This window comes from Garra rufa, chromosome 2 (assembly GCF_049309525.1).
Source record: "Garra rufa chromosome 2, GarRuf1.0, whole genome shotgun sequence".
In the NCBI taxonomy this organism is placed as follows: Eukaryota; Metazoa; Chordata; class Actinopteri; order Cypriniformes; family Cyprinidae; genus Garra; species Garra rufa.
In genome coordinates this window covers 19,501,257-19,515,696 of record NC_133362.1, presented here as the reverse complement: position 1 = coordinate 19,515,696, position 14,440 = coordinate 19,501,257, and the positions used below count along the sequence as shown (strand labels likewise).

At 37.4% G+C, this 14,440-nt stretch overlaps 1 protein-coding gene across 3 annotated transcripts in view; it reads left to right on the top strand.

Annotated features, from left to right (window-relative positions):
• The window catches only part of smap1 (small ArfGAP 1), a 148,426-nt gene extending 134,064 nt beyond the window's left edge, over positions 1-14,362 (top strand). For all 3 annotated transcript variants that reach the window (XM_073833838.1, XM_073833837.1, XM_073833836.1), the window contains 3 exons: positions 2,625-2,850; positions 3,427-3,743; positions 13,252-14,362. In XM_073833838.1, coding sequence (XP_073689939.1) covers positions 2,625-2,850; positions 3,427-3,743; positions 13,252-13,386 — 678 coding nt within the window. In that variant the 3' untranslated portion in view covers positions 13,387-14,362. The remainder of the gene's footprint in view (positions 1-2,624; positions 2,851-3,426; positions 3,744-13,251) is intronic.
• The last annotated feature ends 78 nt before the right edge of the window (positions 14,363-14,440 follow it).

The window sequence follows — 14,440 nt, the reverse complement described above, 5'->3', positions numbered from 1 at the left end:
CTTTCTTTCATCTGTGTGTGTATGTGTGTTTGTCTTCTCCCATCTGAGTTAATACTGGATGGATATTTTTAACCAACTGTGATTTGATTATTTGACATTCCTTGAGATATGGCCACATTTACAATTGTTCTGTGAATTTTCGTGAGCAAATCCTGTCACATTAGGAATGTCTGTGATTAAAGGATTAGTTCACTCTTGAATAAAAAGTTCTTGATAATTTACTCACCCCCATGTCATCCAAGATGTCTTTCTTTCTTCAGTCGAAAAGAAATTAAGGTTTTTGATGAAAAAAATTCCAGGATTTTTATCTATATTGTGGACTACAGTGGGCATGAATGGGTTGAAGGTCCAAATTGCAGTTTCAATGCAGCTTCAAAGGGCTCTACATCATCTTAGCTGAGGAATAAGGGTCTTAGCAAAACGATTGGCCAGTTTCTAAGAAAAATACAAATTTATATACTTTTAACCACAAATGCTCATCTTGCACTAGCTCGACTTTGCGCATTGCATAGTCACTTTGGAACAAAGTACTAACCTAGTGTTATTGGATGATTTTGAAGTTGGAGGAGAAAATTAGATTTTTTTTCACCCTACCCTTTTTGAACTGGAGTACACAGAAGAATTAACCGTGAGTGACCTTTCCAACGTGATTACGTAATGCGATCGTTTTGCTAGATAAGACCCTTATTTCGTGGCTGGGATCATGTAGAGCCCTTTGAAGTTGCGTTGAAATTGCAATTTGTACCTTCAACCCGCTGATATTTATTAAAATACACTATATGGAGAAAAATCCTGGAATGTTTTCCTTAAAAAACCTTCATTTCTTTTTGACTGAGGAAAGTAAGACATTAACATCTTGGCCGATATGATAACAAGAGAGCGAAAGATTTCCTTAGGTTTGACTTGGTCAGCGTAGCATATCCCTGTGACTAACTCAAAGCCGTAGCGAAATTTTGGAGAAATTGCCACACATTTACTTGTACTGTGGCAGCAACATGGTCTAGTTTTGATCCAGTTAAGACCAGCCTAAACTGGTTTCCTGATCATAACTGGTCAGCCAGCTGATAAGTGCTCAAACTCCCTGTAAAACCAGGCTAGGAAACCAAGATCTTTGATGGCTCTTAAAGGACTAGTTCACTTCCAGAACAAAAATTTACAGATAATTTACTCACCTAATTATAACCTAACCCCTCGCATCCAAGATGTTCATATCTTTCTTTCTTCAGTTGTGAAGAAATTGTTTTTTTTTTTTTTTTGAGGAAAACATTTCAGGACTTCTATGGTGCCTATGAGTTTGAACTTGCAAATGCAATGTTTAATGCAATATTGTGAAAATGCAGTTTAAATTCAGCTTCAATGGGCTCTAAATAATCCCAAACGAGGAAGAAGGGTGTTATCTAGAGTAACGATTAGTTATTAAAAAAATGATATTGATATTGACAATTTATACACTTTTTAACCACAAATGCTCGTATAGCTCTGTGATGCGTACTCTGTGCACTCCGGTTCAAGACAGTTAGGGTAAAATTAGTGTTTGACCTTTTGTTGCATGTTCACTTTGTAAACACTGAGTCTGTACTTCTGCAGCGATGTGGGACAATTTTAAAGAAAATGAGATTCCGATATAAACTCACTGTATTGAACCTGAGTGCACAGAACCTGAAATCAACCAGAGCTAGACAAGACGAGCATTTAAGGTTAAAAAGTATACAAATTGTATCTTTTTTAGAACAGGGATCATTTAGAGCCCTTTGAAGCTGCATTTAAACTGCTTTTTGTAAGTTCAAACTCACAAGCACCACAGAAGTCCACTATATGGAGAAAATTCCTGAAATGTTTTCCTCAAACATCTTGGATGACAAAGGGGTGAGTAAATTATCTGTAAATTTTTGTTCTGGAAGTGAACTAATCCTTTAAATATTTAGAAAATAAGTATATTAATATAAATAAAAATTGAAAATGACTGTATTTAAAACATAAAATAAAATTATAATTGAATATATTTAGTTTATATATATATATATATATATATATAATTGTAATTTTTGATTAGTAATATGCACTGTTAAGAACTTAATTTGGACAACTTTAAAGGTGATTTTCTCAGTATTTTGATTTTTTTGCACCCTCAGATTCCAGATTTTCAAATAGATGTATCTCGGCCAAATATTGTCCTATCCTAACAAACCATACATCAATAGAAAGCTTATTTATTGAGCTTCCATGTGATGTATACATCTCAGTTTTGTAAAATTTAACCTTATGACTGGTTTTGTGGTCCAGGGTCACATATATGTTTTGAAATCGACTGTTAAAATGATTGATTTTAGTGTTTACTGTTATAATTTATTTAGACAAAATAGTTTTTGGTACTTTTCTGTTATTCTGTTAATGTTTTGGAGCTCTATCTAGGTGATTTGGCACACGTTTCCCACCATTTAGACTGGAAGGTCTGTTGAGATACCTCATTTGGCTCATGATTTTAGGGCCCACAGATATATCCATGTATGTCTGTGATTGCTAATGAGTTGTATTGATATCTGAGGGAGTTATTGTGTGAACCCGTGTAAGCCGGTGTTGAGGGTGTCTGTGAGTTAAAGTCGACCGTCTCCTGTGCTCTGCAGGTCAGTTCCAGTAAGGCAGCTGGGAGCGCTCAGGCCAACTCCGCCGGAGGGGCTGTGGCAGGTGCTACGGGCACAGGAAGTGCTGCTCCAGCACAGGGAGATCTGGACCTGTTTAGCGAAACCAGCGGGAGCAGCAAAGCAGAGGACTCGGCCAAGAAACCTCTCTCCAAGGACTCTATTCTCTCCTTGTACGGCTCCAGCACCGTCCCACAACAGCCTGCACAAGGTACATCCATCCCCTGCGAGTCCCACTTTCTTATTCCTCAGAGAATGAGCGTTCTGAGCGAGAGAATGCAGATCTATAAATGGCGCTATGCATCCGGAGTCCATTTCTAATGGTGCTGTGGGAGTGTGTGTGTGTTTGAGTGAAAGAGAAAGCAAGCGAGGTTCTTGAGAAGCCCTGCTTTAATGGGGGTATCAATAATTCAAGCACTGCGTGTCTCAGCACTCTGATACTGCTGAACGTAGTTTAAAGCTGCCTGCTTCGCCTGCCCTACTCTTCAAAGAGGACATTTCCCAAAACCTTGGATGCTCCAAATGAAGGCGCTGCCAATTCTCCACCATCAGGACGCTTTAGATGCCCCCTTTCATCCTGCACACCTCTTCTGTCTCAAAGATCCATTTCCTCTGGGCTCGAGGCGAGGAACTGCACACATTAGCGCAGATATTGATCGCTCTCTTCCATCTGTGATGCTTTGTGTGTCAGTGTCCTCCTGTCTGCTTCTGTTTTTGTCTCTTTGAACATATTGAACATGTCGTCGTGTGTAAATCTTCTTATTTGTGTAACTTTGTGCTCCCACAGCGACTGCGATGTTCATGGGCCCGTCTCAGATGCAGTTCCCTGCGCAGCCACAGGGGAACTTCCAGGCCTTCCCTGGGATGGGAGGAGCCATGCCGCCTACTACAATGATGGGGGCCGTCATGGGACAGGGCGGTGCTATGATGGGCCAGAATACGGGCATGATGGTTGGCATGACGATGCCTAACGGTTTCATGGGAAACGCACAGCCAGGAGTGATGGGCTTGGCCCCGGGCATGATGGGACCTCAGGGCATGGTGCCCCCTCAAAACATGTACGCCATGCAGCCAGGTCAACAAGGACAGTGGAATATGGCACAGGTATGTTATATTTAGATTTGTGACTGTTATTGGTGCTATAAGAATTTTACCACAGTTCCTTCAGTCACTGAAATAAGTCTCTTATGAAATCACACACGTCTCTGTGACAGCTCTAGGCCTGTGAACAACATTAAGTACACTTTAGAAACATCCTATGCTGTTTAAAGTCTATGCTGGAAGTGTTTTGGTACATTTGGTATGCTGAAATACCTTTGAAGAGTGGGATTTTGAAATGAGGGCATTTGGTTCAAGAAATGCGGAGACGGTTTAATGTTTAATAATATTTTTACAATATGGTTCATATTATTCTATAATTTTATGTTATAATTACCTTCCAACCAAATTAAACCTTCTTATTTGTATCTAAATGTATCGATTTTATTGATTATTAATATAAATAACTGTTATATTATCATAAGCATGATATGTTATTATATCATTACATTCAGATTTTAGGGTTATTAGGCGTTGATTAAGACCCCTAAAGACATGTTTTGAAATTACAGTAATACAATGTTACAAAATATTTCTATTTTCAATAAATACTATTGTTTTGAACTTTCTAGTCATCAACGAATACAGATGAGGTCAAATGTGTACATACACCTTGCAGAATCTGCAAAATGTTAATTTTATCAAAATAAGAGGGTTCATACAAAAAACATATTAGTTTTTATTTAGTACTGACCTGAATAAGATATTTCACATGAAAGACATTTACATATCGTCCACGAGAAAATAGTAGTTGAATTTATAAAATTGACCCCTTTCAAAAGTTTACATACACTTGATTCTTAATACTGTGTTGTTACCTGATTGATCCACAGCTTTGTTTTTTTTTGTTTTTTGTTTAGTGATAGTGAGTTAGACAGTTCATGAGTCCCTTGTTTGCCCTGAACAGTTAAACCGCCCGTTGTTCTTGAGAGAAATCCTTCAGGTCCCACAAGTTGTTTGGTTATTAGCATTTTTTGTGTTTAAACTCTTTCCAGCAATAACTGTATGTTTTGAGATCCATCTTCTCAAACTGAGGACAACTGAGGGACTCATATGCAACTATTACAGAAAGTTTAAATGCTCACTAATGCGCAATGCATTAAGAGCCAGGGGGTGAAAACATTTTGAATTTGAAGATTAGGGTAAATTTAACTTATTTTGTATTCTGGGATGTAAATATTTTCTGTAGCTTCTAAAGGGCAGTTCAATATGAAAAAAAAATATATATATATATTTAGGCAAAATAAGAAAAATGTACACATCTTCATTGTTCAAAATTTGATAAATTCAACTATTATTTTCTCTTGTGCACTATATGTAAGTGTCTTTTATGTGAAATATCGTATTCAGGTCAGTAGTAAATGAAAAATAACATCCATTTTGTATAATCCATCTTATTTTGGTAAAATAATTAACATTTTGCAGATTCTGCAAGGTGTATGTAAACTTTTTACCTCAACTATATATATATGTGACCCTGGACCACAAAACCAGTCATAAGGTTAAATTTTACAAAACTGAGATGTATATAGAATATGAAAGCTCAGTAAATAAGCTTTCTATTGATGTATGGTTTGTTAGGATAGGACAATATTTGGCCGAGATACATCTATTTGAAAATCTGGAATCTGAGGGTGCAAAAAAATCAAAATACTGAGAAAATCTCCTTTAAAGTTGTCCAAATTAAGTTCTTAACAATGCATATTACTAATCAAAAATTACATTTTGATACCTTTAAAGTAGGAATTTTTAACAAAAAATCTTCATGGAACATGATCTTTACTTAATTTCCTAATGATTTTTGGCATAAAAGAAAAATCAATAATTTTGACCCATGCAATGTATTTTTGGCTATTGCTACAAACATACCCCAGCGACTTAAGACTGGATTTGTGGTCCAGGGTCGTGTGTGTGTGTGTGTGTGTGTGTGTGTGTGTGTGTGTGTGTGTGTGTGTGTGTGTGTGTGTGTGTGTGTGTGTGTGTGTATAAACATTACTTGCAGAAACTTCAGAAAAAGAATAAGAAATAAAGGTCCTATTTTTAAGTTTTTAGATTAACAACGTAATCAGTATTCTACTTATTAAAGTAGGGCTGCACAATTAATCGAACGATGTTGTGAGGTGCGTTAAGTCAATGAAGCCGGTACTTTGATTAGTAGTAAATCTCCATCACGTGCGTTCAGCTGGAGCGTTCAGAGGCGTAAATCACTGACAAGCTACGCCAAATCGCGCTCAAAATCGAATGCGATTTTGAACGCGATGTGGCGTAGCTTGTCAGTGATTTACGTCTCTGTGTATTAATTGCCGCTCCAGCTGAACGCACGTGATGGAGATTTACTACTAATCAAAGTACCGACTTCATTGACTAAACCCTATATTAAAGCCTAGTATGAATCTCATCAAGTTAGTGTTTTTAAGCATTTTACATTTATTCCAAAATAATAGATCAAGGCAGTAATAATTTAAACAATTAATTTTTTTATGTAAACTTATATTCAGCGATTTTTAATAGTTAACTTTTTGAAACTATTTTTGAAATATTTGGATCATCAGTCATTAAAACTCCTTACCTTAAATTTCACCAAACTAATTATTCACTAAAAACTCTCACAGAACATGTTTTCGTGCCATTTTAAGTCTTATTTTGATGTAACAAAGTGGTCTAAGTGTGTGAGTTGTTTACTTACTTTTTTATTAGTCTTTCCATTAACGCCATTATATTATACACATATTATATACATTCAAACTGATTCGCAAACACGGAACACACACAAACACAAGAAGCAGGATTTATCACATGAACCAATCAAAGCCAATCATAACCAGTGTCCAATCATTTTGCAATGAGGCATTGCCTCCTTTCACAGGACTTTCCCCCATTCATTCTCAATTATCCCCCACCAAACCGGCACACGCTCTATTGTTTTTACTGTATTTCTGATCAAATTAACATTTAAAGAACTCTTACTGACCCCAGACTTTTAAACGATAGTGTATATTCTTTATAAATTTAGGTGTAAATGGGCAGTGCACATAGGACGGTCCTCACTTTTCATGAATATATGACAATATAAAATTAACTTGATATTGTTTTATAAAGACAGGGTGATCAGGATAAATGAAACGTTTAAGATTACACTGTGCTCAAGTGATATAAAGTGATTTAAGTTGGATTGATAAACACATTGGGTAAACTGGAGTGTACGACCTAAATAAGTGATAGGTACATTGCAGAAAGGAAAGAGACTGTAAATTCTGGCAGCAACAAGAACCTGTTGTGGAGGAAGCATTCAGGCAGCTGGCAAAGGAATGATGAGTGTAATAATATCATGACATAAACAGAACTGAAATAATGTTGTAGGTGGAAAAAAGTGAACCTGAAAAAGGTTCTAATTACTTGCTGTTGATGACTGTACACTTGAGTCACATACCGGAGGTCGAGCACTTCAGGTTAGCTTAATAATGTTCTTCTAGGGAATGTATTTTTAACCAACCTTCTCCGAATCTGCCATGAGTCATTGATATAAAAGTAGACGTTCATCATCGGTGCAGCGTACTGGCTGCAGTGGATCAGCATCAGCTTTTTATAGAGAGAACATCTATATCCGAAGCTATTACCATTCATCATATCCGGTTCCAACAATACATCTCCTGGCATCCACAAAGCTTTTCTTTTATTCAGATCAGAACTTTTCAAAACCAGTTCAGGTGGAAAGCGAGCTGTCACTTTAGCTCTCTCTGTCACTCCCACCGTATAATCAGAGATCCATAATAAGGGTTTTTAAAATCCTCATCTAATCTGCTGTCACCTCCCATCTGCATGTGGCTCATTAAAGATGAGGGCTCAGTGACTCCGACCTTTCAACTTCTATCATCTCCCTGCCTCGCCCCCGCCTCCCGTGGCCCGTGACCCCCTGTGTATGAGGCTGAGAGCAAAGGGAGTCCAAGATTTCAGCCTCCGGGAGGTTAATTACACATCATAAATCAATACAGCATGCTTTACACTCACACGGCCTTAATTAAAATCCCTCCCCACAATGCAAGCGTGTGTGCGCGTCCTGAGTTATAGGCCTTCAGCAGCGCATTTGTATTTTGCGAGACCGGCTGAGGAAAGAAATGCGTTTGCTTAATGGTTTTCTGGAGTGAGGGTAATTTTGCCGCACGGTTTCCTGGGAGGAGTGTTTTTTTTTTCCGAGATGGATCTGACTTGAGATGTTTTTCTTCGTTACCCAGCACATAGTGCATCTCCCTATTTTTCGAAGGAGGTCTGAGGAGATGTGGTGAGCAGGGAGAAGAATCATTAGCTTTTGATTTTCACTCCCCTGAATAGCTGAGTACTGTTCTTGGAGTATTTACAAACACAAACACACTCTCACGGCACACTCATTTCTCTGTGCGTAGGCAGTATTGTGTTGAGGAGGAAGCAGGTGTAATTACGAGATTGGCCAAATTTGTCCTGCTGTGCATTTGAGCACAAAATAAAGTCAAGGTCCACAGTGGAACCTCCTGAGGATTTTCAGATGATTTTTTTTTCTTCTTCATATTTTTACCTCTGCCTGTCTTACTCTAGTCATACACTTCATGGCCTAAAGCGGTTTATTCACCTTGTGAGACATCAGAGCACTCCAGGAGTTCACGGTGATGGATAACCTCCCTCACTGCCTCAGGATGGGGTTTAGTGCTTTAGAATTAAACACAAATAGAAGGCCAATGAAAAGTGCCTGGATTGTGTATTTTGTAGTTTGCATTTTAGGATTGTATGGGAAAAGGCAAGTGCTACTCTTTCTTTACAGTTGAGGTCAAAAGTTTACATACACCTTGCAGAATCTGCGAAATGTTAATTATTTTACCAAAATTGGATGGATCGTACAAAAAATGCATGTTTTTTTTAATATATAGTACTGACCTAAAAAAGATATTTCACATTAAAGACGTTTACATATAGTCCACAAGAGAAAATAATAGTTGAATATATAAAAATGACCCTGTTCAAAAGTTAACATACACTTGATTTTTAATACTAGTTTTTTGGTTTTTCAGGTTTTTTTTGTGTATTTGAACCCAAAACCACACAATGACTGTATGATTTTGAGATCCATCTTTTCACACTGAGAACAATTAAGGGGCTCATATGCAACTCTTACAGAAGGTTCAAACACTCACTGATGCTCCAGAAGGAAACACAGTGCATTAATAGCTGTACTAAATGAAAAAATACAATATTTAGGCAAAATAAGAAAAATTTACACATCTTCATTCTTTTCAAAGGTTTACACCCTGGCTCTTAATGTGTAGTTTTTCCTTCTGAAGCATCAGTGAGTGTCTGAACCTTCTGTAATAGTTGCATATGAGTCCCTCAGTTGTCCTCAGTGTGAAAAGATGGATCTTTAAATCATATAGTCATTGTTGGAAAGGGTGCAAAAAAACTGAAAAAAAAAAAAAGATTTTGTGGGACCTGAAAGATTTTTCTGGGGAATGGCAGGCAATTCAACTATTATTTTCTCTGATGGACTATATGTAAACATATTTTATGTGAAATGTTTTATTCAGGTCAGTACTAAATAAAGTAACAGGCAATTTGTATGTTCAAATGATTGATTATTTTTTCTGGATTCTTAAATGAACAGAAATTTTGTATATAAAGTATATAAAGAATAGATCTTAGGTAACATTTTCAAAATTCTTTACTTTCACTTCAGTAGATCAATTTAATGCATCTTGAATAAAAGTAGGGCTGTCACTAATGATTTTTTGAGTAATCGGTCGATTATTCTGAGTATAATTACAATTGTTTTGGTAATTGGTAATAAAAATCGAACAATGGCTTTCAAAATGACTTAAAAATACATATATAATGACAATAAGCCAATAATTAGTTTCAAAAGCAAGTAATCATATGCTATTTTTTAACCAAAACGGTTGTGTAGGTATTCTAAAAAGTCATAATTAATTAACATATAATAATTAACATTTATTTAGCAAGCACTGTTGTTTTGTTGTATCTTAACTCTTAATGTAAATTAGCTCGCTTATGATTGGCTAGCCTCTGTGTACTGGCACGCTTCACTGTTTCACTCATCAGATCAGGCTGAGCTGCTGAATAGTGAATAAGCAGTTATGTAAACATTAGCATAACCTTGTATAAACATTATGTAAACACCAACCATCTAGTCAATTAGTGAGGTCGGCTTTGTTTTAGCTGTTATATTTTCTTAAAAGTGGTGCTTCACAGAGAATGAATTTCTAAACGCAACAACTCAGAGGTTTTTAACATGCCGACAGTGGGTTAGTGTGCAGTTAGACTGTCAGTATGGTTTAAGTCATCTCTCTACTTTCATCCCCTCTAAAACACCAGCAATACCGTCACCCGAGCGCCACTTGTGTCACAGATCCACTGCATTTAACAACATATTGCAAGACGATTACTGTCGGATGATGTGCCATGAGAGGTGTTCCTCTTATCTGGAGTTGATTAGTTTTGTGTTACAATAGATTGTAATTACTTTAGCCTCTGTATATACGCCAGACAACCCACAGACTGGTCGATTATGTAGGTTTGTACGTCCATTGTCAACATAGTACATCAAACTCTTATTTCTAAGAAAGAAAATCCTATTTTCCTTTATATATCCCTTTTGATAGCTGGATAAAGATTGCACAAACTTTACAGTAGTTCCCTGAATTCAAGTTAATAATGAAAAATAGCGGGCTGCTTATTTGAAACCATTAGTTTTTCTCTCTCTGCTGGCAATGAGCTGTAGAGACAGTGGTATAAATCAGACAGACGTGTCTGATAGGCTGCCCCACAGCCAGCATACTCCACAGGACCCTCGACGCCGCTGTGCTCTCAAAACGAATACTGGTCGGTGTCAAGGGAAAATGAAAGGGAGAGAGGGGTAGACGAAGAGTAATAAGAGGGTTGACGAGTTTAAAGATCAGAGGACAGCTTAGTAACCTGAAAAAATAAGAGGAAAAGGGAACATTGGAGGGACAGGCCATCAAGAGGTGAAATGACTGGTCAGATCTCTGGTCTGATTGTGTGAAAATACCACTTTTGAATTTCATGCTACTGTAGAAACTCCACAAAAACAAATATATTTCTTTTTTAATACCAAAGCTTTTAGAAACTTTTTTCCTATGATGCCTTAAAGGTGACCTATTATGCTCCTCTTTACAAAATGTAATGTAAGTGTCAGGTGTCCCTAGTATGTCTGTGAACTTTCAGCTCAAAATACGTCACAGATCATTTATTAGTTGGAAAATGTCTATTTTAAGTGGAAGCAGAAACATGTTGTTTTCGTGCATGTCTCTTTAAATGCACATAAACTGTTGCTCTCCATTCCTTTTCCAGAATAGAGCTGGGCCTTTACAGTTCGTACCTCAGATACTCTGAAAAAAACATCAGATTGCTTTTGATTATCATGTCTATCACGCTGAAATCATGCATTTTAAAGCCATGTTAGTTTAAACTTCTGATATATGGTTTTTCAGGCGCACACATCTGAAGCTAAGTTATAACTAAGTTCTCTTTCATATCTTATTGCGCTTAAACTGACAAATACACACAAGTTTAGGTTAAAAACACACATGAGGTACAAAAACAGTCGGTTATGTCTGTGTTGGTAAACAGCTGGGAAAGAAATTACCTTTATATTAGAAATGTGTGGCACATTTTTTTCACATCTTTAGAGAAATGCTTACCAAAACAAAGTTACTGCGTTGTCCTTTTTCATATTTTCTGGGTAGGTAGATGCACAAAAAAACCAGCATCTGTTTTGATTATCATGTCTATCATCCTGAAATCATGTGTTTTAAACCATATCAGTATAAACTGCTGATATACAGTTTTCTGAGCGCACACATTGGAAGCATGCGTTCAGAAAGTGGTTGTCATAAAGCATATGTGAGTACTAAACTAGTTCTCTTTCATGTCTTACTGTGCTTTAACTGTCAAATACACACATTTAGATTAAAAACAGACAAGGTACAAAAACAGTCGGTTATGTCTGTGAAGGTAAACAGCTGAAAAAGAAATTGCAGGGTTATATTAGATCTGTTTGGCAGCAACGTAATATACAGTAAATAAATCAAATAAATCAACTGCTCTCTTGTCTCCTCTGAGGCTGGGACTCTAAATAGTGTTCTGTGCTCATCTGTGCAGCCAACGACAGAACAGTTAGCAGGCTTTCCTTGAACTTTTGCCATGGCACTAGAACTGGTACACCATTGTCACTTGCAAAAACAAAATGACTGTGCTGTGGTGGAAACATCCAGATTAAAGGAGTAGTTCACTTCCAGAACAAAAAGGTACAGATAATGTACTCACCCCCTTGTCATCCAAGATGTTCATGTCTTTCTTTCTTCAGTCGCAAAGAAATTGTTTTCTGAGGACTTCTATGGTGCCCCTGAGTTTGAACCATTAAAATACAGTTTAAATGCAGCTTCAAAGGGCTCTAAACAATCCCAGCCGAGGAAGAAAGGTCTTATCTAGTAAAACAATCAGTTATTTTCAATAAAATATTTAAAAAATTACAATTTATATACTTTTAACCTCAAATTTCTGGTTCAAGACTCCCATTTCATTTTGTCCTCCAACTTCAAAATCACCCTACATTGCTGTTTTACCTTTTTTTGTAAAGGACATTTGATCTTCTTTGCATGTTCACTTTGTAAACACTGGGTCGGTACTTCTCCAACTTCGAAATCGTCCTACATCGCTGCAGAAGAAAATGAGATGGGATTTTTGGACATCCTTAAACCAGAAAACCAGAATTTACGCAGACCTTGACAATCCAAGCGTTTGAGGTTAAAAAGTATAGAAATTGTATTTTTTTTTTTTTTTTAAATAAATGGCCGATCGTTTTGCTAGATAAGACCCTTCTTTCTTAAATGGGATTGTTTAGAGCCCTTGTTTCAAATGCAGTTTTGAGTGCAAGTACCTACATAAAACATAAAGATAAAGATGGACCATGAATTTTAATAGTATAAGAACTGAGTACTGCAAACGCTCAGGTCTTGTTGTGGTTGTGTTTCTGCTATGTTGTTTTATGAAAGTCGTATGTTTGTGAGGTCTGATAAATTGCCCTGTAAAGGGAAAAATAAAGATATAAAGAACAAAGTATTTTGGAAGTTCAAACTCAGGGGCACCACAGAAGTCCATTATATGGAGAGGAATCCTGAAATGTTTTCTTCAAAAAAAACAATTTCTCTATGACTGAAGAATAAAAGACATGAACATCTTGGATGACAAAGGAGTGAGTACATTATCTGTACATTTTTGTTCTGAAAGTGAATTACTCCTTTAAGAAGCTGTAATATTATAAGATGATCCCCTTCCTACATCACAGGGGGAATGAAATCTGAGTGGCTCGTTTTTTCACATGCTTGCAGAGAAAAGCTTACCAAAACAAAGTTACTGGGTTGTCCTTTTTCACGTTTACTAAATTGGAAAATGCACCAGGGGCACTTTTACATAGAGGCTTCACACTTCTGTTTCTCCCTCTTGTGTTTTTCAGATTAACCAACAGATGTCTGGAATGAACCTGAACGGTTCTGGTGCTCCGATGGCATTTGGAGCACCTGGTGCCCCCATGGGCGGCTGGGTTGCACCCCCCTCCGGTCAGACCCTCAGCACCCAGCTCTGGAAGTAAACGAATGAGGGAAGATGGAGGACAAGGGGCACCACATGTCTCCATCTCTCCTCTCCTCTCCTCCTCAACCACCACTGGCACCCAGAGTTTTATTCATGTACTCTCATTTTTTTCCCTTTCTCTTTCCGACCATAACTACTCTGGAGAGCATCGATTCAACCTGCCCTGTGTATTGATCAAGTGAGCGAGAGTACGGAGTGTAAGAGACTGGCAGCTTTGACCGTCTTATTTGCAATTATTTTTTTTCTTCTTCTATATACATATATATATAAATATATTTTTGGGGGGTTCAAAACACATATCAGCTACAAGAAAGCTGCTGGACCAATTATACAAGCTTCTAATATATCTTTACCAAATCAATAGTGAGTCATAGTATTTAAAAGACAGAGGTATGGCTATCATATTTGTGAATTCCCCCTCCTTTTCCTAACTTCTGTAGCCCCACGTCCCAGAACCCTGTAGCAGATATTGTATAGACCCATGTAATGTATGTAATCATGAGATAGACGAACCCCTCGCCCCCTCTCTCCAGCCTCTCACCCCACCGCATCCGTGTAGCTCCATGACAAACTTCATCTTTACTGTGATGTTTTAATGTGTGCGTTACAGAGAAGCACAGTGAGTGAAAGACAAATAAACCTGGACGACTGTACAGCTGTGACGGCTTATGGAAAAAAGGGGAGAGGGGGTTGGGTGCCAATAGAATATAGGGCTCTGGGAAGGAAGGAATTATCGTTTTAGCCAGCTAGTTTTGAAAAATAAGGACCGAACAAAGCGTGCAGTCGAACGCATCCGTCTCGCCGCTGTAGCAGAGCTTCTATCCTCTCAGACAGGGTCTCTCTGCTGTGCAATAATATAAACATCCCCACCGTGTCATCCAGGTTTATTTCTATAATGTGTTTACATTTTCTGGTGCCTAGTACAGAGACAGAATATTGTTATTTCCGTGCATTAAACAGTGAATAGCCATGAACTATTGTGTGATCATTTTGTCTAAAGACGCATTTATTGTAAAGTTATCTTTTCTTTTTTTCCTTTTTTTTTTTTTGCT